At 35.0% G+C, this 26,997-nt stretch overlaps 1 protein-coding gene across 1 annotated transcript in view; it reads right to left on the reverse strand.

Moving 5' to 3' along the window:
• The window catches only part of PRCP (prolylcarboxypeptidase), a 66,707-nt gene that overhangs the window by 16,128 nt on the left and 23,582 nt on the right, over positions 1 to 26,997 (reverse strand). The window contains exons 2-6 of the mRNA XM_031961837.1: positions 19,334 to 19,474; positions 14,297 to 14,398; positions 10,738 to 10,919; positions 10,314 to 10,471; positions 1,702 to 1,874 (exon numbers count right to left, since the gene is read on the reverse strand). Coding sequence (XP_031817697.1) covers positions 1,702 to 1,874; positions 10,314 to 10,471; positions 10,738 to 10,919; positions 14,297 to 14,398; positions 19,334 to 19,474 — 756 coding nt within the window. The remainder of the gene's footprint in view (positions 1 to 1,701; positions 1,875 to 10,313; positions 10,472 to 10,737; positions 10,920 to 14,296; positions 14,399 to 19,333; positions 19,475 to 26,997) is intronic.

The raw sequence follows: 26,997 nt of genomic DNA on the forward strand, positions 1-26,997 counted from the left end.
TGAATATTTAATTACACCAATTATAAAATCTGGGGAACATAAAGTCAATAGACTTTAGTAGTCTATTTCAGGAGTCTCTTACCATAGGATATCATGAAACTGGACCAAATAATTCTATAAAACAAAGGCTGCTAAGTTTGTATTTTTAAAAGACTAGCAGTATCTTGAGTATAAATTATAATAGCTCCTAGCACTTTTATAATTAATGTCTTATCATTATATCATCCCATGAGGAAACAGAGGTTCATTTTATAGAAGAGAAAATTAAGGAAAAGAATTTAAAATGACCATCCCACTACAGTGTGTTAGAATGCAATGGGTACTAACAACTGGTCTAACTCTCACTTTCAGTAGCCGATCTACTGGATTTTTTGTACAAAGAAATATCTACTATTTTAAAAAAAACTAACTAGTATGGATATTTTTCCTTAATTATTTTGATGCCTGATCTCTCACAAGACAAACTTCTTTTGCAATGAAAACTCACTGGTGATTCTGCTTTTCAGATATAAGAAACATTGACTCTACAACAAGTTGAATAGTTGTTCCATTTACAAATCAACCTCTCTAAGAGTTAGAAGTGATTGGCTTCAAAGACCATGTAGTCCAAAAGATAACTAAGCAAGAATCCCTTCTATAGAACTATCAAAAAACCTGGTTACACAGCTTTTGCCTGCACAGTCTTGCTGAGGGGAATCCAATAACCTTTAATGCAAACCATTACATTTTGGAACTATTCCTTTTGTGGGGAAACTTTTCTTTACATTAAGACTCAATCTACCTCTCTACATGTTTCATTTATTGTCCCTATCTTTTCTCTCAATTAACAAGCAGAAAAAAATTTAATCTCTCTTAACAGGAATTTTTGAAGGTTACTATCATATAATCAACCCCACTTTCTAAGCCCTCTGCCTAAAAGTCTTCTCTTCTTCATAGAATATATTTCCAGTTTTACCAATCAATCCTTCTATTCCAAGATCTTCTCTTTCCTCATCCTGGTAAGTTCCTTCTAGTCAAGCTAAAAACTGGCTTACGCTTTCTGAAAGGGGATGGAAGTACTGAACAGAACACACCAGATGTGATTACAGCAGAACAGAATGTAGCATGACAACCATTTCCCTTGCTCTGGACACTATACGAGAAATAGAAATAATATTAAGGAAAAGAATTGGGGAGAAAAAAACCCCAGCAGGACTAGATCATGTATACAGAGAAGAGATCTGAATTGGCAACTACACAATTCTGAGGGTATTCATAGATTGATTCTCAAAGTATATGAATAATAAGGGGCAAGATGACAAAAGCATGAAAAGAAAGGTCTCAGACCTTAATACAAAATAAAGGCAACTGCGAAAACATCAATAATCAATTCATCTATACAAAGTTTTGATGAGAACAAGCTATATTCTCTTAAAGAATGCTTGATGAAGACTTCAAAAAGAAGCAGGCAGGTTTTTGCAAGTGATATTCCTACAGCACAATATATATTTATCATCACACAATTGACTCAAAAGATGTGGAGAATATAGGATCTTATTGGGCTTCTTGTTTGAAGTTATAAAAGCATTAAATTTTATAAAGTAAAATGCCATCTTAAAGGTTCTTCTTCAACAAAATGTCTTCCAAGCTAATGGTGACAGTGAAATACATATTAAACATGAAAATATTACTACAAGTGATTCAAGAACATGTTTCTATTACCTTAATAGGCCAAGCAGGCAAAGGCATTAAAAAGTTTGAACTATATGGATAATCCACCATTGCCAGATTCACCCATGTTTCAGCTAGCCATGATTTCAACGTGATTACATCCATTTCGCTTCTTAATGGATTGCACAGGTGAAATGCTTCAGAAATCCACTGCAAACCTTCACCTACAGGAATGAACAAGATCATTTGCATTTATTTCACTTGGTAACTATTAGTCAGCATTAATATTTGAAAAATGGCAGTTTATTTCACAATACAGTATTACCTTGGAACTCGTTAACTGGTTCTAGAAGGCACCATGAGAAGCAAAAATTAGGAGTATTGGAGGAATTTTCCCATAAGGAGTACATCTCCAATCTGAAGCCTAACCATTCTTCCCCACCTAGTTCCCCAAAGGAGCAAGTTGGGCTTCCATTTTCAGAGAAACAAGCCAGCCCCATCAGACTCCTCTCCTCTTGACCCAACTCACTTTCTGAGAGGAATAGAAACCTCTATACTCTCTCCCCACCCCATGCTGTCCAAGCTTCCTTAAGGGAGGGGGCAGAGGAGTGGGGGAGGAGAGGACTAGATGTGTTAATCAAAGCCATAGTTCTGTGCCTACTACAACCCAAGACCCTGGCTATCATCTGAGGCCCAGGGCTGCTGTCTCTACCTGGGCCATCACTGCTCCTGCTGCTTCACTACCTGTTAAGCACCAGACCACTCAATGCCCCTTCTAGTACTACTATTCTGGGAACCAGGAGATTATATGCTGCAACCACATTGTCCTGCAAGAACTGCCCTGTGACCCCTCCACCAATGCCCAATGATGCGCACAACCTTAGCATTGTGGGCTCCAAGCTGACAGTCCTGTGCACCACTGACTTGGCAGGGAAGGAGCTGCTCCCAGCCGAGGGCGATGCAGCAGTGACAGGGTTGAGGCAGTATGCTTGGCCAATTTGTATCTCTACTGTTCAATCAAGACAACGGCCAAGTGCAAAAATGCTGGAAGAGCATCAAGTGCTGAAACATTTTTTTCTTGATGTAATGTGCTAAATACTGAATTTGACAAGTTTTGAAGCAGACAAGTTCAGCTCATTGTAGTTCATGACAAATGTTATCTCATTATAACTTCAGAGTTCCAAAGGACTCCTGAGGTGGTACAGAATGTCCCAGAAGTCTTAGTTTTGTTTTAAGCTCTAATAGCATAATACTAGCCACTCTTTTTCTCTGTTTTGTGTACTTCAAATTTATAAAGTTGCCATTATTCTGACTCTCACTCTTCCTTACCCAACACATTAAATAAGTTGCCAAATATCATCATTTCTATCTCCTCAACATCTCTCATTTCTTTCCCCTTGTCTCTACTTACAAAAGCTATTTCTTATCACTTCTCACTGCATCAGCTTCCTTCATTGATCCTAGTCTCAAGTTTCTCCTCCCTCTAGTCCTTCCTACATTCTGCCACCAAAGTAATTTTCCTTTAAGTACAGTTCTGATCACACAAGTCCCCTATCCAACCAACTCCAGTGGCTTCCTATCACTTTTAAAATAAAATACAAACACTTGACTTAAAGGCCTACAAAACTTGGTTCTAACTTATCTTTCCAGCTCACTAGACATTTCTCCCTCTCTGGAACTTCTGATCCAGCCAGACTGGCGTTTTCCCTGCTCTGTGAACAAAGTCCTCCCATCTCTCTTCTCTGTGCCTTTGAATTGGTTCTTTGCTATGACTGGAACACACCCTCTGAGACTTTCTTTCTTTAAAATACAGCTTAATCAACATCTTCTTCTTGAATCATAATTTTTTGATCCCCACTCTCTCCCAAACTACTGTTGGGAATGTATTTAACTACTTTATATACATTTGCATCCGCTGACGTTTATTTTTTTTTCTGTATGTATGTGTATAAAACACGTGTAATATATGTTTGTCTCCTCTATTAGAATATAAACTCATTCTAACTAAGGATTTTTTTAATTCTTTCTACCTGTGTCCTCAACAGCTAGCACAGTTCCTGGCATTTAAATACTGCTGACTATAGATTGTTTGGGTTCTTTTTTAATCCAAGTACAGAACTTTACATTCATTCCTAATATATTTCTTTTTCTCCAATTCAGAATTTTTAATGTATTGAAATTTTACAGAACCAGACTCTGTAAGTCCACTAGGTATCCCTCCAAAATATATATCATTTGCAATTTGACAAGCATATCAGTTGTTCCTCTAAATCACTGATAAGAAAAATGTTGAACAGCACAAGACCAAGGGCAGATTCTGGGGTACTCCCCTAGACAGAAACTAAACATAAATCAACAAAGTTGAATTACTACATTTTGGGTATGATCAGTGGCCCTTTTGGGGCAGTGGCAGTCTCTCTAGGCATTGTTGTTCTGCTTTTGATTGTAAAAATTTTTGGTTTTTTGGAGGGAAGAGAGACTGAGCCAAGGAGCAGGAGAGAGAGACCACAGTACTGTACAATAAAGTTATTGTGGATTTTGTGGGGTTTTTAGAATGTGGAATTATTTATGTAAAGTCAAATTTGTATCATATGAATTTATGTAATGTGAGATTTATAATAATAATTACAATAGCCAACTTTTACATAGCACTTGTTTATATAGCACAATGTTAGGTATTATGTTAATCAGAAAAAGAAGAAGAGGAGGAGGAAAAGGAAGAGGAGGAGTTAACATTCATAGAGCACCTATTATATATCAGGTACCATGCTAATTACCATGTCATTTGATCTTCACAACAATCTTGGAAGTAGATGCTATTATCCCCATTTCATACACAAAGAAAAGGGAGCAAACAGGATAAATGAGTTGTCCAGAGTCATAAAGCTAGTAAATGTCTGAGGTCAGATTTGAACTCAAGTTTCCCTGATTAAAAGCCTGGATGTTCTGTCCACTCCTCCATCTGCCTTCCTGCTTGCCTACCTGCACACCCCTTTATTCAAAACTGACTCCTGAGTTGGCAGAATGCAGAATGTAGAAGGTAAAATCAGTAGATCATCTTTGGAGTGAATCAAACAAGCAGAGTAAGAAAATTCTAAGAAAAGCAAAGATCCTTCCATCCCATCAAGGAGGTACAAAACTGCCTGATGTAACCTGATTTGATCAGAAGTGGTAGAAAAGTCTTCAGACAAGTCTCCTGGGTCTTTTCCCTTGATAGAAAATGAGAGAAACTGCATTTTCCCTTTCTTGACATAGTTTCATTTTAGAAAAGGTTTCCATTCAGTATATATTGAGAGTCACATTAAGCCTCTATGTTTTGGCTTCCTTTACCCCAGTTCTTCTGTAAAATCTATAAAAAAGATACAGTCCATCTTGTCTCAGTGCCCCAAGGACAATAACAATACTAGCAGATTAGGATTTCTCTGCCTACTTTACCCTAAAATGCAATTTTATGGTCTTCATGGCAATGACTGATCAGTTGTAAAACCAGCAGACCTATGTGCCTTCTGTGTACTACAAGTACCCATGAGAAAGTTTACTTGCTCTCTCCACTTCTAAAAGATGAATTACTAGGAAACCTAAAAGGCTCAATTTTTCTATGGATCATATTTTCTTTTGATCATGTGGCCTTATGTCAGAATACACGCAAAGGACAATCCTATAAATCTTGCTAATTTTGTAGTATTTCTTACTCCTAAAATTGTTAAAGATTTCTTTTATTCTATCACTTATTATTTACAGATTTCCATATTCGTTTAGTTTGATGTGGGTAATGGATTTTAGTAGGCATCCAGATTTTAGTAGGCACCAAAAGCTGGGGTTTGGTCATGTGAAGAATTCACAATGATCGTTCTCTTTCACAAAAGGTAGATTTAATTAGGGGAATAGGTTACAGACAAAATGAAGGAATACACCAGTAATGATAAATATGAAATAGAGTTGGAAGAACATATTTAAGACAAATTCCTTAGTAGAATTCAGGATTACCCAGTTGAAAGGGAGCATTCCTTGAGATTGGAGCATGTTCTTAGCTGGCAGGCTAAATCCTGAAAGGGACTTAGCACCTTAAAAGAGTTAGCTATATGGAGGAAAAGTGGAGTTGAAAAGCATAGTTAGAATAGATACTGTATGGCATAGGAGAGAGATAAGGAGAAAGGTACCATGAGACAGTGCCATGAGAACTGAGTCAAAGGACAACAGCAGCCATGGGATGACCCATAGGAAGATTTTATGGGGAAAATTTAACCCCAGGGACATAACTGGGATTTCTGATAGGAATGACAAGGAGAGACTGCTTGAGAACCCTATAGAGAGTGAATCTCAGCGATTTGACATAACTTGGATTTCTGACTGGAAGACCTCTCTAAGGAGTGGGACCATGAAGCTAAACTGATCTATATCAGTGCCTTCTCCTTGCTTGCCTCAAGGATCAATTCTTTAGTTTCTCTCCATGCAACACATCATTCAGTGTTATCACATTGAGCTATGAGGCTTCCTTTATAATTTATATGTTTGGTTCCTATATCAGATTTAGAGGTTCCTCTTTGAGACAATAACTTTTCTTTGTAGAATAAATGCTTCACAGTCATCATAAATATCTCTCTCAAAAAAATGAGTCTGTATTTTGTGAGGGTCAGCCTCCAAGAACTCTAATATCCAATGCCTAATTCAAAGACCACCAATAAATTTGGGGAATAACAGAGTAGACAAGAATGACAAAAGATGCCAAAAGTCTCTCGACCAAGGCTTCCTCTTCTTCTAGAAAGCTGAGTATGAATCCATACTTTAAAAAAAAAGTATTTCTGTTCAAGAAAAAAAAATTATATTCTTTTAAGGAATTTGAACATATAATTTTTTTCCTTTTTTAAAGTTCAAGAATTAATTCAGCTGATTAAGCATTATAAACATTATATCAAAGTATATAAATAAGTTGAATTTTGCTCCTTTTTAGAATAAAAGGTTCAAGAAATGAGGATATATATGCTTTTGCAATTTTTAAAAAATCCAGTAAACTCCATTTCCTCATCTTTGTTGCTGTTATCATCATCATCATCATCATCATCATTATTGTTCCCAACCATAATTTTCAAACTATACCCTCTACTCTCTAATTATCATCCCCAACTTCCTTCTCACCAGAAACTTGAACTCTTCCTCTCAAACCTCCTTGGGCTCCAAATGATGAGTTTTTACCTTATTTTGCCTAAAATCAAGCCTCCACATCACTTCCTGGAAACTTTCCAAACCAAGTGAATCTTCACTCCCAAGTTTCTAGATCCCTTTTATGTATTATCTCCCCCTTGTTTAAAAATATAAAGCTATAGAGGCAGGGACTGTCCTGCTTGCCTGCATTTATGCACACAGTTAAGTGATTAATAAATGCTTTATCTACACTATATAGTTACCAAGTATATTCCCTACCTTTCTCAATAACTTCAACTTTTTTTCCATACTAATTCTTACCACTATGTTTGGTGGCAACAGCATTTATTGATCTTTGATAGCATTTCCTATATTTTGTGCTCATCATTTCTCTACCTTTTTAACAGTCATCCAATGACCTGCCAATTCCAATGACCTTTATATATTTGTTCTACTTCACCCACAACCTGGACATTGTCATCACTGAAAACTTCTTCATTTTCATAAATATGAACTTTTAAATTTTCTTCTCAAATAACAACCATCTCACCAACGCCTTGCTCCTACCGAACCAGCTATTTGCCCTCATCATAACTTTGTCTTGATTTCTACCAGCTTGCTGTTTTCCAACCCAGCTTATATTCACAGCCAATTCAACTATTACTTTATCAACATCCTAAAACCTTTCACCCCTTTTATTTTGAACAATAACACCCATCCTAACCCCAAACACACCACACCACGAGTTCTCTCTCCAACAATACTGAGGTCCATGGGGGCTAAGTTACATAACATTTCTGATTAGTGCCACTATAAATTCTTGTTACCTGTTTTCAACTTGTGTGTTCATCTACTCATGTTTATGGTAATGTATATAACATACCTAATTTGAGCTTCAAGGAGCTAACATTTTCCACTATTCTAAAAGCACCAATGATACCCTATCACCATCACTGTCTTCCTTCTTTAGGAGAAAGGGATAGACCAAGGGTTTATTAGTACATACCACTTACTATGTGCCAGAGATTATACTAAGCACTTCACAAATATTATTTCATTTGATCTTCACAGAAACCTAGGATGTTGGTACAAGTATTCCCATTTTACAAATGAAGAAATTGAGGCAGACAGAAGTTGAATTGCCAAGGATTACACAGCTATTAAGTTTCTAAAGCTGGGGCAGCTAGGTGGCGCAGTGGATAGAGCACCAGCCCTGAAGTCAGGAGGACCTGAGTTCAAATTTAGCCTCAGACACTCAACACTATCTAGCTGTGTGACCCTGGACAAGTCAATTAACCCCAATTCCCTCAGGGGAAAAAAGTATCTAAAGTCACATTTGTACTCGGTTCTTCTGACTCGCAGTTTAGCCTTCTGTCCATTGTGCTGCCTAGCCACTTCAGATAAACACTATCAAATACAAGCTCCTTAATATTCCTTTTTTTTCAATCCATCACCATACAGTTCTTTCCACAAAAATTTTCTGCATCTCTCCATTCATTCTCTTCTTTTCCCACCTCCCTACTGTCACAGCAGAAAGTGTCTCTCCATTTCAATGGTAATCCCTCTGCCGATTGCCTTGTTCTCTTGTGACTTCATATGTCACTGTGTTTAGCACGAAGGCCACAAAGAGATAAAAGATGGCCCCTACCAGCAAGGAGCTCATAATCTAATGGCAGAGACAGTATGCAAACAAATACATACAAAGCAAGCTATGTATAGGATAAATAGGAAAAAAATAAAAGAAGGCAGGAAGGACAACCAGAGACAATGTCCAGAGTTAAGAAATGGAGTGTCTTGCTTGTGGAATAGCCATATTACTGGATTGAAGGGTATGAGCCAGATAGCAAGACATGAGAAGGAAGGGCTGTGAAAGAGGGTCCTAAATGCCCAATAGAGCATATTCTACTTGCTCCTGGAGGCAAAAGGAAGTCACTAAAGTTTACTGCAGTGACATGATCTTTAGGAAAATCACAGGATGTTGAAGTAAGGATAAACTTAAGGCAGGCAGACCATCACAATAATTACAATGATTTTTTATGCTTTGACTATATAAAGATGCTCATTTTCTCTCTCATTTAAAAAAAATCCTTCTCTCTACCCTATTAAGTTACTGCCCCATCTCTCACCCCATTTTCACTAAAAATCTTCTTTAAATAGTCAATATTTAGCTACCTCTACCCATCTTTGCTTGTAATTATGTTCTAATATTTGCCATTCTCCAAAGATCACCAATGATTTAATTGTCAAATTCATTGGCTTTTTTGTTTCAGGTTTCATCTTTGATTTTTCTCCAGCATTTTGCCCTGAGCATTACTTCTTTGAAATATACTTAGCTTCTGGGCAATATTTTGTTTTTCTTCCTATTTTTCTAATCCTTCTTGCTGCCTTCTTTCACTAGTTTCTTTTCCTCTTCCTCCCTTTTCAAAGCTCTAACTGAAGACTTTCTTCCCTCACCTATATTTAAATTCTTCCTCTAAACAATTTTGTCACCTGCCAGGACTTCAATGATCATCTCTATTAAATGATTCTCAGATCTTATATCCATTACTAATTTGAGCTCCAGATACACATGTGCAGCTACCTATTTGACATTTCTACTTTATAAGCACCTCAAAATAAATGTGGGCAAAAAATCAAACATCCTCTACCTGAAGTGTCTTCTCCTATTCCTAATTTTAAAAATCCTACTCATCATGCCTTGTCCAATTCAAATGTTAACTGTTCCTTAGAGTTTGCCTCCCTATCCCATAATTTTCATGCTCTGTGTATGTCTTGTGTGTATCTTACTATAATGCTTTACTGTGGAATAGAGTGGACTCTAGGTTCCTGAAGACCATGCCAACAGAGTATAACTACCAGCAGGGTATAACTCAATAGGTCAGTCTAGAAAGGTTCTAAATACAAGTACAATAACAGGCTACATGTCTGTTTTCTAGGTCTAGCTTAGCTCTATTTTGAAATTATCATCACCAAAAAGTGAGCCATTAGATAAATTTTGGGGAGCCCCAGCAACTTTTATAGGGCATCTACTAAAGTGAGTACAGGGATAAGAGATTGGGGAAATGGAGGAGAAAACAGGTTTTGATCTTCATTGGTAATGAGAATACCCAAACTGTTGAAACATTTGAAGTTTTGAGAAAAAATATGACAATTTCCCTACTAAATTAAAAATCTCCTTGACAGCAGGAACTGAATTCTTGTTCATTGTTAAACTTCAGTATCTTGAACATAGAAAAAGGCTAATAACATCTATTGAATGGAATTGAACCTGCTTTATATGGGACTCTTTGTCATATCTGTCAATCAGACAACCAAGCTTAATGTAAGCAGGGGATTTCAGAGAACTAGAAAAAAAATGTACATTAATGATACAGGAAAAAACAAATATGCACAACATCATTCTATAATTCAAAATCTTTTTAACAGACTAAACCTCAGGTTCTTCACAAAAATCAGCAAAAACTGATTTGGGCACTTTTAATATTTTTTCTATTTGACTTGAAAAGTCAATTTCACCTTACCTGTGGATGCCAGTCTATCAATTGCTTTCCAGGAACCCTGGATGGTTTCTGAACACTTAGAGCCACTTTTCTTGAAATCATTGGTTACAATTTCAAAAAATTTTCCACAAGAGACCAAATCTGTAAATTGCCAGATGGGAGCAGAGGCTGCAAGAGCTCTGAATGATTAAAGGAAAAGAATAGAAAATGGAAAGGAAAAAAAGGAAGGGGGAAAAAAGGGGAAAAAAAGATTAATTGAATTCTAACTTTAAAGACTCAGAAGATTTAGGCAAATGATTAAATAAGGAAAATTTATTCATTAAGGAAATCTAAACTGAGATTTACAATACAGATTAAAATATGCAATTTTTCATGTAAAATGTATCTGTAAATTTGCATTCAAAATCTTTAAGATAATACCACTTTTCAATATGTTTGCACTCACCCAATCACAATATGAGGATATTTCATTCTGAACCAGGCAGCAAGCATCCCTCCATATGAGCCTCCTATAGCAATAACAGGCCTATTTTTAGCACCTGGGATTGTTTTTTTCAAGTATTCAATTAAAACTGCAAAGTCAGCCAGAGCCTGCTCTGCTGTCAGATAATTCAAGTGCTTGGAATCCTAAAGAAAAATTACAAATAGAACTATAAAATAGCACCAGGTAACAGCAAATAAAGTGCAGCTTTAACAGCTTTAAGAAACAAAAGATCAGTTAAATATTTCACTGATAATCTGTGCAATCAAGCCAGGACAGCAGATCAATACAATTAGTATTCTTAATTAAACAATTGCTATTGCTAAAGCACTTTAGAAGTAATGAAACAGCACAGCAAATAGGATTCTCAGATTCATCATCTTTGTTATCAATTAAGCCTCAGTTACACATCAGTGTTACTAAGTTTTAAAGTTCTAGGATACTTTTATCCCACAAAGCTTTGATAGTGTTCATGACAAAAATAAAACCATATGTGTGGCAAAAGTTGATTCATTAAAAAAATAAAATTTAGAGTAACTTGAATACATAATCAGTCAAAACATTCTTATCAGATTCTGACAAATGAAAAAATGCATATTCCAATGAGAAGGTCAAGAAACCTATCCCACCAATTTTCACTCTCACTCAGGTCAAATTTACCCTGCTCTTAGTTCATCTGTACATAGTTGTTTACATCTAGTCTCCCCAATTAGATTGTGAGCTCCCTGAGGGCAAGGACTGAGCCTTTGCCTTTCTTTGTATTCCCCAGTGCTTAGCATAGTGTCTGACTCACAGTGGGTGTTTAATAAATGCTTATTTACTGACCAAGGACTGAAATTGACTTAAGCTAGGAATATAAATTTTACTGTGACTAAAAGGATTACATATCATATTCATCATATCTAAAATCAAGTTTAAAATAAACAGGGAATGCATAATTTTTATAAAGGCAAATATGTATATAATTACTAACACAGTTACTGACCAATTAAGTTCCAAAGAAACACTCTAGAATATCAGACAAAAATAGCTAAACTTGTTATGTAACTATTGAGATTGGGAAAGGGACCCCCAAGAGTTTGGGGTCACAGGCCAGTGTCCCCAAAAGAATTTGCAGGTTTGAACCTGCATTTTCTAGTTAAGGGGCAAAGTTTATTGCAATTGTATTGACATTACAAGTGGACTAACTTCCAAGAGAATTTATCAAAGAAACAGGAGCAAGGAAACATATTATCTAGTTCTTCATGTAATAAATATGCTAATTTTTCGGCTCAGAGTTAGGATCAAGGAGTGGCCTCTGCACTTTGGTTCTCACTAACCAACAGGTTATCACTATTGTCTCAGGAGTTTGGTCCTGGGACTACCCTGAGGTCAAAAGCTATCTGACAGTCAGCAAATCTGAGGAGTCCTCTATTCAGAATCAGACAGGTTGTTTTTCTTAGATGGTGTGTGGGAGATCCCTGAGGCAGACTTCAAAGCCAGAAGATTTAGAATCACTGACCTATTGTTAGAATAGAAGCCTCCTAAGGGCAGGGGACTTCAAAATCATTGCTGTCTCCCCTAGAAGCTATATTACCTCATAACTAGAAAAATTTCCCAAGTTACCATTTAGTTCAATGAAACAATGAAGCAGCAAATATCAATTAAGGAGGAACTGAATTCTCCCAGAACCTCCATTTTAATTGGGTCACCTCAGACAACGAGTCTCCCTGCCCATTTTCCCTGGAATTTTCTCTACCATATCCTTACAGAAAACCTTCACTTTTCCCACCTCCCTTTTCAGCTTCTTTTCTCTGCAGTTTTCTCCATTATAATTAATGTTTCTTAAAGCACTACCCCAACAACTTCCCACCCCACTTGTATATGTATTCCCAATGCTAAGCACTAAACCTTGATAACTAAAAGTCTCACCAAAGGCTCTGTGCGAATTATAATCTGTGACTACACATGACTACATGTGCAAAATAGTGCATCTTTCATATATTCTTTTCACATAAAAAGACCTAAAGGTTTCTAGCAGACTGGGTGGATCCTTTATATCTCAATAGGAGAAAGGTGGAAAAAATGAAGAGGACAAAAAGGTTTGGTCAATTTGCAATCTACAAAAATGTAAGGGAACACTCACATCAATGAAATCACAGATTCATTAAGTATTGGCATGTTTTCATATTTTCCTAAGGAACACACACTCTTGAATAAATGTCTCAATGATAAGGTACTTTTACTTACTTTTTTAAATTCTTAAAGATATTCCAACACCACATATCCTTTTAAATGGTTGTGCAAAATAATTTTAATAAGACCAAATCTATTATCAAACCCTGCTTTACAGGAATACTCAATTGATCAACAATGACAGAGAACCTTTCATTTTCATTTAAAATTTTTTTAATTTATTTTATTTGAAAAACCCATAAGAAAAAAAAAAGATATAAAAAAAAAAGCAAACCAAAAAAGAACCTAGACATGTGCCCAGCAGAACAACAGGGAGGGTTCAAATATATATAACAATAAATTACCAGATCAAGAAAGTATATATATTAGTAGAAGAAATTATATTCATGGATATCCATTTTTCTTTACTTCCTCATAAATTGTTCTTTGGTTCTTGGCTGTATACTTTATTTACTTTATTCTTTTTTCCCCTTTTCATTTCTCCACCACGCTCTAATAAGCTGTAGTTAAGAAAGGATATATTTATGTATACATATGTAGATATATATGTACATTACTGTTTTTATCCTTTTTAGATCACCTATTTATTCACTTGGTTCTCTTCTCTTCTGAGATCCTCATTATGGCCTGCCTTCTGACCTCCAAATACCACTGTTCTTGCTTTATCACTTTATGGAAACATAAAGCTGTAAAATATACTTCCTAATAGGATATTATACAACTTCCCTCATTTTGCTGATACCACTAATTTTGTGACTACATGAATGATAGAGTAGGATAGCCTCTAATGACAAGATACATAACATTTTTAGAAAACCATATAATTTTGGAAATAGAGCATATATCTTCTGAATAAACGATGCATAGAACTTTTTTATTCAAAATGGCCACAGTTTCCTAAACTGTTTTTAAGGCAATTTCCTGTCAATCAAATGATTTTATAAGTTAACAAATAAAAGGGTGGATATTTTAAATCAGTAAATAGTAATTTTTTGATGTGATTATACAGAGATGACTTAATTAACTAATCTTGGATATATAAGGTATAAAGCTCCTTTTGCAAACTAAATGAAGCTTATGACCAGTGATGAGCAAGTTTGAATAGAGTGGCCTCGTTACTGAGGGTCAGAAATGTATCATTTGGATTACAGCCAATTGAAGTCTCTGGATTGATGACAGACTAATCCATCTCCTTCTGGAAGAGAGACAGGAAGGAAGTGTCTTTTAATATAAGCAGTAGGAAATTAGTATCCCTCAGAAACACTAGTTATTAGCAAAAGTGGGACAAGAAACCAGGTCTCCTGAACTACATTAAACGGTTTCCTCAAGTTAAAGAACATATACTTACACTAAATGACTGGTTACCAAAGGGTAAGGATTCTCCATAGTAGCGATGTTCAGCAAACACCAGCATGGCTTTCAGCTCCTCAGCCACATCCCACATGAAGCCCTAGAAATAATTTATAAATGCACAAGAAAACAATTGGTTCTAAGAAAAAAGCTAAATGCATGTAAAATAGATCTAAAAAGATCTATTTTAAAAATGTAATTCCTTAATCACTCTGAGAAGTTTCTTGGCTTATACCTGTACCACAGATGAATGAAATCTTTGCACCTTATGTTTGGTTACTAAGTTCATATTATAATTTGATCATTTAAAATTATGATAATTATCTCTACCTCTGATTTTGGTCCAAAACAGAATTTTGGTCTACAACTAAAAGATCCAATCAAAAACTATTTTTAGATGTTTCAGAGAATCACTGAGTATTCCGAAGATAATTCCCACTCATAGATATTCATAACTAAAGATAGAAGGATAGACATTAACCTATATTTGAAGTGTTATAAAAATCTTAAAATTGTATGAGGAATTATATTATATTCAGTCAGGAATGTGGACTTATTAAATTGGAAAATTTTAAAACATTCACTACTGGAAGTCCAAAATAAAAGAAAAATGCAAATATAATTTATCTTTTAATATTCTCATATGACTTAATGAAGCCTAAGACCCCTACCTTTTTTATTGAAAAAAATTGGAATAGTTCAACCCATTTGGTTGAATTTAATCCATTATATACAATTATGTTCTATTATTACTTTAATGATTCCTTAGCTTCTTTGCCATTTACCTAATTACAAGCATTTACTACAAAACTGCTCTCCTTCCTTAGCTTAGTTCAATACATACACACTTTCTCATTGAGTTACCTTCTCACATTATCTAGTTACCCTATTAAGTGTGTGTATGTGTATACTTATATATACATCCCATTTGTGCTTATACATACACACACACACACACACACACACACACATACACTTATACATATGTGTGAATTGAGAACTGAAAATAAACTCGGAAATATCTTGTCCAACATTTTTTGGAAGAAAATGAGGGCCAAAAGAAGGAAATTATTTGCCCAATGCCATAGAGAGCAAAAAGGAGAGATAAGATATGTACATATATTTATAAAAATGTACACACAAGTGAAGAAGTATGTATGTAAACACATATATGCATTTTTGTGTATCAAGATGTATAATACCCTCATATATTAATGCCTATCTCTAATTAAAGGAAAGGAAAAAAGCACAGATAACTCTACATCAATAGCTCAGGATGAGGACAATTTCTTTTTTTCTCAAATAAAGTGATAAAAACTTTAGAACAAGATATCCTTTTTCAGATGTAGTCAGTCATTTCCTGCCCTTTTCCATTTCTTCTTGAAAGGAAACCTTTATAAACACAAGTTCAAACATTTATATTCACTATACATAACAAACCCAGAAATGAATGTGTCCTTCATTCCAAATACAGAAAAAAGTCAAGAAGGTTAGGAGTGACTGGCCATGTGAAAATAGTTGGTCCTATACAGGAATACCAGTACTTCAATATGCCTCTGACTGAATTAGGTATAGTCAATTCCCAATCATTCATACTAATTGTAAGGCTTAGAAAGTTCAAAAAACATAATATAATTAGCTTTTATAATGTGTTTTTGTACTTAACATTTGAATATGTGTGTATAGCATTCTGGGATTTTGGTCTAAAAACAATCATGATGCCTTAAACTGAAGAGATTTGACTGAGGAGCTGGGAAAGCATCCAATTTCCCCATCTAGGCCCCATGGAGAGAATAAATAAATAAATTGTATTCCCTTTCATGACTGGCTCCTCCATTGCTTCATCATGGCACAGAGATGACCCTGGGTTCTAGAATGTTTTTATAACAGAGTGCAAGCTCTGGCAGATTCTACCAAGAGAGAAAGGCATCAAATATGGACTTAGTAAAAGAATGTCTTCTTTTGGACTAGAGTACTAGACTTGTTAAAATTCTATGAAGCTCAGCCTTTGAGTGACAATTTTATTTGGAGGCAAGAATAACATCAACTCAAAAGAACCACCTAAAGTAGAGAAGAATTGCAATCCATATTGATGAAAAGAATACCCAACCTCTAATAAATCACAGATCTTTAAAATATTTATGTGCCTGATCTAACAACGTCTTAGGAATAAAACAGGGAGTTAGCTTTGAGAAAGAATAAGTTTCTTTGTATTCAAAGAAGAGGTAATTGACACACCAAATAGGTGAGTCAAAGTCTGAAATAATTCATATTAGTATTGGTAGAAAAGCCTCAGAAAAGTTGTGTTTGTTTAAGATGACTGTTGTGACAGTGAAATAGTGCAATGGGTAGAGTACCAGCTCCAGAGTCAGGAAGAGTCAAGTTCAAATCGAGACCTGACACTTATTAACTATATGACCTTGAGCAAGTCACTTAATTCAATTGCCTACCCCAAAAAATAAAAAATAAATATATAAAAACACACAATAAAATAATGGTTGCTAACCTAAATAAATCATTAATTGACAAAATTTTAGGAACCATGTGATGGAGGGAGAGGGTTTGCCAGAAATGTTTAAAGAGATCTGGAAACAAATCACCGCAAAATAAGAAAATCAATAAAATCTGGGAGTATATTATGTCCCTGCTTTTTATAGCTCATTCTTCCCTTTCACTACTCTCTAACCAACAAAATTCTCTAAAAGATTAATCTTTTTCATCTGGAAATAACATATGTCCTTCTTTATCTAATAAAGAACAAATGTTTGTGGAAGAACTTGGAAAATTATAAAGCACTTTACAAATGGAAGATAGTATCACAATTCATAACTGTTCCCCTGGCAGTGGCAGAGAGCTTTAATACTGTTGGGGTAGAGTGAGGCAAGGTGCGCCCTTACAATGTAAAGTCATTTGTCAAAGGAATACTTTAAACCCAGGACTGGCTATACTATCAAGTGTGGTCAACAAATCTGAAAACTAAATTTGCCAGCCATAAACTAAAATATAATCATCTATTCTTAATGTCAATAGTTTATAAGTGTGTATGTATGTATGTTTATATCTATAGATATATGCATACATACATAAATGGGACAGGTAGGTGGTACTGTGCACAGAATGCTGGGCCTACAGTCAAGAAGACTCATCTTCCCGAGTTCAAATTTGGCCTCAGACAATTTGCTGTGTGAGCCTGGCTAAATCATTTAATCCTGTTTGCCTCAGTTTCCTCATCTGAACTGAAGAAGGAAATGGCAAACTACTCCAGTATCTTTGCTAAGAAAACTTCAAGTAGAAAGAACTTAAGTCTTTTTCAAGTGATCTAACAGAACTAAGTGGCTTTTCAATCAGCATAACCCCTCACATTTGATCAGAATATCATAGTTTACAAAAGTTTGCATGATTTATCTCACTGCACTGTGCAATTCCAGTGTGAGGTAAGGAAAACAGGAATTCTGTTCAAAGATAAATAGTGTTCAAAGATAAAAAGCTCAAAGTGGCTGGATAATTTACCTAAGACCATAGAATTGACAGATAAATGAAGGGATTCTCTTCAAGTATTTTTAGGGGTGGGTTTTTTTGACATTTTGATTAATTTTAGTATAATTCCTTAAATTTCTATAATTATAATAAAAACAAGAAACCAAATTCAAATTTCTGGCTCAGTACAATTACAACATATTTAGATTCACATGTCTTCCTTCAGAAAATACAGAGTTCTGTTTTTCTAAATGCTACTATGGAAGTATAAAATTCAGGCCCCTCCCCATCCCTGGCAGCATAGAGGCTGTGAGCAGGTAGCAGCTAAAGCTCTTGTCTTGCCCATGCCAACCTGAATCTAGGTTTGTAGCCTGTCTTCTGCTTTGTTTCTTTTTGGAGTTTTAATGACTGAGTAGAACCCCAGAAGTAGATATTTCTGATCTAAGTGGCATCTTTGTCACTGCAGGTAGTCCCTTCTAGCTCAAAATTCTATGATCTTGTAAATGTCATTTAACAATTGTAGAATTTCTTCAAATTCTCCAACTATTCCTATCTTGGAGATTATTGCAGACAAGAGGAGAAGCTCCAAGCACTGCCCTAACTCACCAGAAGAAATACACATTAGTTCCTATTTATCCAGGGAAAGTATGAAGAGATCTGACTTTCTGGGGGACATCAAGGGAATATGTGTAGGTAATGGTTAAAGTGGAGGTTGGAGTCTGTGAAGATCGTGTATTTTAAAATCACCACGAGACAGGAATTCAGGTTAGGGGAAAATCGTCAGTCTTTATTCTCAGTGAAGAAAGATCGGAGGTGGAAGAGAATCGGCGATAGCAATGTGTGTAGCTGAGTCAAGAAGCTAGCTCGACCAGCAGCCACACAACCAGCAGCTAGGAGAATAGGAACCCAGGCCCAATCTCTCCCAGCTTCTCTTCCTGTCTCTCTCTGCCTCCACCCACCAAAATCGTCATTTCCTATACAACACATCAGGACTTGCACGGAGAGTGGGCGGGGACCATTCTTTATCCAATCATGTATATTAATAGAGTATAGCCCAATTACTATCTAGCCTCACTTACTTGGGACCTCAGTGCATCAACTCAAACCTCAGCCCATTACAGGAGTCATTCCTGTTCCAGGGATGGAACTGAATTAGCAGTGTCCAGTAAGGGGATTTCTAAATCATTTTAAAGCACCAAACTAATTTAGCACTGTCATATCTAGCATAGAAATTGCCATGCAAGCTCTGGCTCATTCTCTATGGGATGGCTCCATATGCCCATTCCCACATATGCTCCCTTGAAGTACAATCCAATACATGGAAAATTGTTCTTTTATATTATGTGATCTTTAGGTATCCTTCTAGTTCTAAGACTATAATCCTACAGAATTAAGCTACTAACTTGTTGTTAAGAAGTTGCTACCACTAAGCATATGAAGAAAATTAGAAAATAGAAAACTTCAAATTAAAATGGAATCTGTACATTCCTGCCTTTGCCTAGTCTTATGAGAAAGGCAAATTTTATAAACGTGACAAGTTTAATAAACTTATGCATACCGTATTTTTGCAAAACCAGGTAATGTCCCCTTCATTTCCAGTGTAGAAAAGTATTACACCATTATTATTCTTCCAGTATTGATCTGCTATTAGGTATCGTTGTTTAAATGTTAAATTAACATCAAATCCAAAATGATCAACCTGTAACCAAAATAAATAATAATGCAAAAAAGTAAATTAGAGTCAAATGTAGTTAAAAGAGTTAAATGGCATCTTTTATTAAATTAGGACTTACAGAAAAAGATATATAAACACAATTTCTCTTAATTTTCCAAAATGAAATTTTTAGATGTTCTTTCAAGTTTAGTTGTCCCATAAGAATATATAAAGATTCCTCCCCCCCCCCTCACACGCAGACATACACAGAATACTCACCTTTACCCCATGACTATATAAAAACAAAGAACAGTAACTAAAAATGTAAGATTGAGTTAAAAAGATTTTAAAAGATTCTATTTTCTAAGCAGTTTTACCAGAATATTAAGCATCAGGAAATAGAGAGAACAACTGCTCATCCATACTAAAAACCAAATTTGCCTGAATTTCTTATTACCAAAGCTATATACCTGAAATTGCTGACACCAGTTAAAGGACCGTGTTTTCATTTTCCAATTGATTTAAAAAAAAAAAAAAAAAGGGGGGGGGGTGGAAGAGAACCAGGGCTGAGTGAGGAGAGGCTGCCCTCTGCTGGCAGACTAACTCAAGCCTATACATACCTTCAGTTCTTCAAAACAAACATTTACAAACTTTTTCCTGATTTTGAAAATTAAGCTGGTTTGATTCAAAACAGAAACCTATATCACCCAAATATAAGCAATATTAAAAAGCAGCATCAAAGGAACAAAATACAGTTCAGTTCCAAGAGTTCCACTCAAATAAGGATACCAAAAATTTTCAAATTTTACTTTTAATACTACAAAAAATAATTATTAAGAAAAATTTGGTTATAAGAAATAAAAATGAAAATTCAATAAACATTAAGTATCAAAATAACACCATTCGAGTTTTATTATAATATCTCATTAGGACACAGAATTAAATCCAAGTTTTTGAAGGCAATGCTAACTTATCTAGGCTGTGGCATTTCCTTCCATGTTAAAATATATTGGGAAAACAGATCTTCTTTATTCCAGCCCAACTAACTCTGGAAAAGTTCATCATCAAGATAGCTACAACTTGGTAATTGCTATTTCAGCCAAAACAATTCACACAGTACACTTACAATACAGAAGGTCTGCAATCTGCAACGTGGAGTGAAAGGTGTTTTATCTACACCAACCAAATCATAAATCTTTTAAACACTAAAGTTAAAATAACCATTTTAACTATACAACAGCTTGAGCATAAATTTCACAATATATGTGATCACATTCATATATAAAGTGTTATCTGCACTTTGGGATACAATCATTATTCCTGTAGCCCTTGAGAAGTCTGTGATGAAGAATATCATAAAACTGAGGGTTAACATCACTAACTTATGTAAATAGGCACACCTATACATGATCTGAAGACTTCCAATAAACTATGTGAGGATCTAGTAAATTAGTTAATCTCATTTTCCATTACTTTATTGCTGTTCTTCACCAAGTCTTAAAAGTTATTCCTTAATTTCTATACATTAAAAATGAAATTTTAAATACCTCACATAGTTGTAAAATCACATCATTATTTTTAACTGAAATTATGATTCCACCTCTTACTGAGAAACTTCTTTATGAGGGTACCTTTTCAGAAGCCCATAGTTTTATGAGTTGTAGGGGACACTTCAAGATTTTGTGATTTGCCCAGGGATACATAGCCAGTATGTAGCAGAGGCAGGACCTTCACCTAGGGTTTCCTGGTTCTTAAACTAATGTTTTTATCTATATTGCCTCTCTCTCACATAATTCTCAAATAATATCCCTAACTTTTTTATCAGTGACTGATAAAAGCATAGATGGATTTCTTATTAAATTTGAAGAAGAAACAAAATTGGGAGGGATACACACTTGATGACAAAGCCAGGAATTAAAAAGATTTTAACAGTTTTTTTATTTTAAAAAATGTGCCAAATTGAATAAAATGAAATATAATGTAAACATAAGCTAAGTCCAAAAAATGAGTCCAAAAAATTCCATTCACGAGTATAAGATGGGTTGGGAAGCAATTAACATGAAGAAGATCTAATTTTGGTAAACTGTTCAGTGAGTCAACAGTGTGACAAGACAACCAAAAATATTAATGGGATCTGGATCTGGAGCTGCACTGAGACTCAGAAAGCAGTCAGAAATACACAAGTGATAGTACAGGACTATATTCTGCTCTGGTTAGATCACATCTGGGGTACTGTGCTCACTGCTGAACACTATGTTTTAGGAAGGATATAATATGCTCAGGACTGCCCATGGCAACTAAAAATGTGAGGCCTTAGTGATATATAATATGGGTGCCAACTGAAGAAACTGAGAATTAGATGGGTAGCCTCTGAGAAAAGATTTGGGATCAACATGACAGCTATTTTCAAGCATGAGAAAAGTTATCATATGGAAGAACAATTAGACTTACTCTGGGCCCAGGGAATAGAACTAGGAACAATGGGTGGAAATTACAAAAAGATAATTTTAGGCTTGATTTGACATAAGGAAAAACTTCCTAATAATTAGAGCTATCCAAAGATGAAGGAGACCCATCCAGAGAATAGTGAGTTTTACCTCATTAGAACCCTTCAAGCAAAGATAGCTAATTTATACTGTGTTAGATCGTTCCTTACGTCCCTCACAACTTGGAACTTCTTGAACATGGAACTTGTATATAAGTTTTTTATGCTGTGGTTGTGATTAATATGATTAGACCAGTGATGCTAGATGCAGAACTAGAAGGGATTCAACCTCACATTTTACAGATGAGGACATTGGGCCTTTTTATCTCAGAGAGCTCTAGTGAAGGACTTCTCTTTTGTTCCCACTTGGAAATGTCTGAACTCCCATTTCTATAAAATGAGGCAGTTGGACAAGATGGCTTCCCCAGTTTCCTTCCAGTTCTAGATCTAAAATTTTGAGTACCTTTCCTGCCAAATAGAAGCTGGCTATCATGTAAAAGCAAGGATCAGAATTGTTTTAAAAGACCCAGAGGATAGGAATAGGAAAAAATCATCCCTCACAGCTCTAATTCCGATGACTTAGAAGTTACAGATTTAGAGAGACCTCAGTGATCAATTCAAGTAAAAATTTCTTAATAATTGCAACCCTACTAGAATGGACTCTTTCACAATAAATGAGCTCCCAATTACTAGATATGTTCAAAAAAATTTGAATGACTTATTAGAGACATATTATTAAGGGTAATCAAGATTTAGACGAGGGTGAAATTAGAAGTATAAGCTCCTTTCCTCTTAAGGTTTTCTGGTAACCAAATAAATTTGGAAATAGAATCCTATATTTTTATCTCCTACTTTCTTTTCTTACCTACTCATAAAACTAGGAACATCTCCTTTTTGCAAGAAAGGACATTGAAATTACAAATGAAGGAATAAACTCCTTTTTAAAAGTAATAAAGAGAAGGGTTAGAGTTTCAAGTAAAGAAAAGTAATAACAAACATAGCACAATAGGTCTTATGCTAAATGGGCAGTCAATAAATAATATTTTAATTGTAATAATTACAATGTTCTAAAATAAGAACATCCTATGTCTATAATTTTCTGGATACAAGTAGGCAATTTCCAAGAACAAGGAAATAGTAAGTAGAGGCAGATAGCAGCTAAGTATTTCATAGTTTATACAATCACTTCCAAGAAGAAGAAAAATGTTTTTCACTGGAGATCTTGACAAGTAGTAGAAAATATATGCAGAAAAATAAAACTCTACATACATTAAGATCTAAGCTCATCTAAGCTCAATGGCCCTTCCCAAAGGATATTACTAAATAATGCCATAATAAACATTTTGAAGCAGAGAGGCAGTGAGTATAATGGAGAGAGGATAGACCTCAGAATCTGTGTTTAAGTCTTGCTTTTAATACATACTGTCTGTGTACCTTGGGCAAGTCAATTAACCTCTCAACGTTCTAAGGAACTTAAATTGCAGATCAAATGCCAATCTGCACTGAGAGAGGAAGTTTCCTCACCAGAAATTACTTACATCAATAAAATCAGAAAGTTAATCCCTCTTTCCTCCCAAAAAAATCTTTTGGGAGATCATTTATATCAACATTCAAAGAAACAAGAGCCTAAATCTTTGACAAATATGTCTTCATAAGTATAGAAGTATACACAAACAACTATTTCCAATGATTTCAAGAAGCTTTAAAGCAGTAAAAATCATGAATGTTAAATCTTCAAGCCAATAAGTACAGACATAGCATATATAACAAGTGATAAAATTAAAAGCAAAGTAAAAATATTAAAGCCACAAGGGTGTGCTGTTGTACAAGGCAACTCTTTCGATAACTCTAATGAAGGGGGGAGAAAGTCAAAATTCATTGATTTGGAGTTTTGTGGGTTGATTTTTTGTTTGAATAAGGGTTTGTTTGTTTGGGGGTGAAGCTTGAGTAGAGAGGGAGACTTAGAAATACTTTTTATTTATTATTTTAAGCCAAAGTGATATTTATGAGATATAGTCACATAATTCAAATATGACTCAGTTCACCTGACTGAAGGGAAACTTCAATAATTAAATAGATTTATATCTAGATATAATTACATACTATACTGGAAAGTGTTCTAAGATGGCCCCTTATATGCCTATTATCCAAAGAACAGTTTTGGCTAAGTCAGAATCTCCTCATCAATTTAGCTGTAATTAATTTTTCAACCACAGTCATTCCTAAAAACCATTTCCTAAGTTATAGAAGGATGATAATATGTTCCATAATATGTTTCATAATGTCCTTGAAGTAATTTAGTATTACTTAGGAAGCTGTATGATACAATTCTATATAGAGATATATTTAGGTATAAAGTATTTAGATACTATTTCTATTTCAACATTTCATTTATAATATTACTACACATTAATGTGTAAAAAATTATGATATTGTGCATATGTATATTGCTCCACCAAAGCAGATCATAGCCCTTCTTAATTTATTCTTCAGAAGTGGTAACATGGGAAGAATTCTTTACCCCACAACCAACTTGATGACTTAGCTAGGCTGATCTACAGACAAATACACATTAAATCACTAGGTCTATTCTCAAAGACTTGTCAGTTTAGTAAGATCTGCCAAAATCTACATGCTGTGTAGCAAAAGCAGATGTTTACACAACCTATGTCCAAAAAGAAATTTAGTAAAATTTTCAAAACTAAACCCACTGTGAACAGATGAAGTTTATAACTGGGTTTTTAGCTTATGTAGTGTAACATTAAAATGGTACTAAAAATACCTACAATAGCAATAATGGACAAAAAAAAAATTCCTAGAAAAATCACTTTCACAAATGAATGTTTAGGATGTGATTCTGAGCTGGTGGTAAGATGGACTGGTAAGTAATATTTGTTGCAGGATCTGTGTCTATGTTTAAATGGTGTTTGGGGAGTGAACACAAGTCTAATGAGACTAGAGGAGGGAAAGAGGAATGTTTTGTTGCCCACTAAATAATGATAATAATAAGCAGGTAGGGTGAAGGATTGGGAAGTATCATTGTCAGAACATCTTTAACAAGGCTCCTAGGAAACAACAGCACTCAGAGGAATAGACAGGGAAGTGTCAGGAAAAAACAAACTAGAAATAAAGAAGAAGCACGTAAGGAAAGCCCAAAGACAACCAATTCATGGCATCGGTATGAGGTGTGTACCTCTAAAACAATATGGAGGTACGTGTATTCAGGACAAAACAATGCATAGGGTAATAGTAACTACATTGCGTATGTTAAGAAGAGAAAGAATGTCTGAAGAAGACCTCTCTTGGGAGTATAGATCTTACCAGTCAAAGTCAGGTAGGACAAATAGGGAATAAGGGTTACAAATAAGAAATTTTCAGCTCAGTGCAAGGAAGAACTATATATAACGATGAGAACTATCTGATAATACAATGGACTACCTCCTGGAGCATGTACTTGTCACTAGAAGCATCAGTTAGGCATAAACAAGGAAAAAAGAAAACTGCACAGGGTGGGGATAGGTGATGTATAATTAGGCTTCTAAGGTCCCCAATGATAGATTTGATTGAGTTGAAATATGGCATTTGTTTGTTCTAGGCAAGTTTTCAATCCTTGCAAATTTGTGACCAAAGAAAAGCTAGAGATCATTATTGATCACAAAATAAACAATTTTAATTACATTAAGTTAAAAAGGTTTTGTACAAACAAAACTAACCGCAGACAAGATTGGAAGGGAAGCAATAAACTGGGAAAACATTTACATTCAAAGGTTCTGATAAAGGCCCATTTCTAAAATATATAGAGAATTGACTCTAATTTATAAGAAATCAAGCCATTCTCCAATTGATAAATGGACAAAGGCCAGTTTTCAGATGAAGAAATTGAAGGCTATATCTCGTCATATGAAAAGATGTTCTAAATCACTATTGATCAGAGAAATGTAAAGTAAGACAACTCTGAGATACTACACACCTCTCAGATTGGCTAAGATGATAGGAAAAGATAATGATGACTGTTGGAGGGGATGTGGGAAAATTGGAACATTTATACATTGTTGGTGGAACTGTGAACAAATCCAATCATTCTGGAGAGGGATTTGGAACTATACTCAAAAAGTTATCAAACTGTGCATACCCTTTGATCCAGCAGTGGTTACTACTGGGCATATATCCCAAAAAGATCTTAAAGGAGGGAAAAGGACCCACATGTCCAAAAATGTTTGAGGCAGCCCTTTTTGTAATAGCTAGAAACTGGAAATTGAGTGGATGTCCATCAATTGGAGAATAGCTGAATAAATTATGGTATATGAATGCTATGTAATATTATTGTTCTGTAATAAACGACCAACGGGATGATTTCAGAGAGGCCTGGAGAGACTTATATGAACTGATGCTAAGAGAAATAAGCAAAACTAAGAGATCATTGTACACAGCCACAATAAGACTATACAATGATCAATTCTGATGAATGTGGCTTTCTTCAACAATGAGATGATTCAAACCAGTTCCAATTGTTCAGTAATGAAGACAGTCATCTACACCCAGAGAGAGGACTGTGGGAAATGAGTGTGGACCATAACAAAGCATTTCCACTCTTTCTGTTATTCTTTGCTTGCATTTTTGTTTTCTTCTTAGGTTTTTTTTTCTTCCTAGATCCAATTTTTCTTGTGCAGCAAAATAACTGTATAAATATGCATACATATATTGGATTTAACATCTTTAACATGTATTGGACTACCTGACATTTAGGGAGGGGGTGGAGGAAGGAGGGCAAAATTTGGAACAGAAGGTTTTACAAGGGTCAATGTTGAAAAATTACCCATGCATGTGTTTTGAAAATAAAAATCTATAATAAAATAAATTTTTAAAAAATCAATCCTTGCTAAATCCCTACCATGTATTATTATCTCCAGAAACTTTGAAGCTTCACCTTATAAATAGCTGAGCAAAAGAAGTAAGAATTTTCTGACATTAAAAATGTATCATTCTGGGCAGTTTATGTAAAATGAAACTGGATGTCATTTTTTAAATTCTGACATGATACAAATGAACATTTTCATCATTAAAAAATGTATCATTACAAAAA

The sequence above is a fragment of the Sarcophilus harrisii genome, chromosome 3 (genome assembly GCF_902635505.1).
Source record: "Sarcophilus harrisii chromosome 3, mSarHar1.11, whole genome shotgun sequence".
In the NCBI taxonomy this organism is placed as follows: Eukaryota; Metazoa; Chordata; class Mammalia; order Dasyuromorphia; family Dasyuridae; genus Sarcophilus; species Sarcophilus harrisii.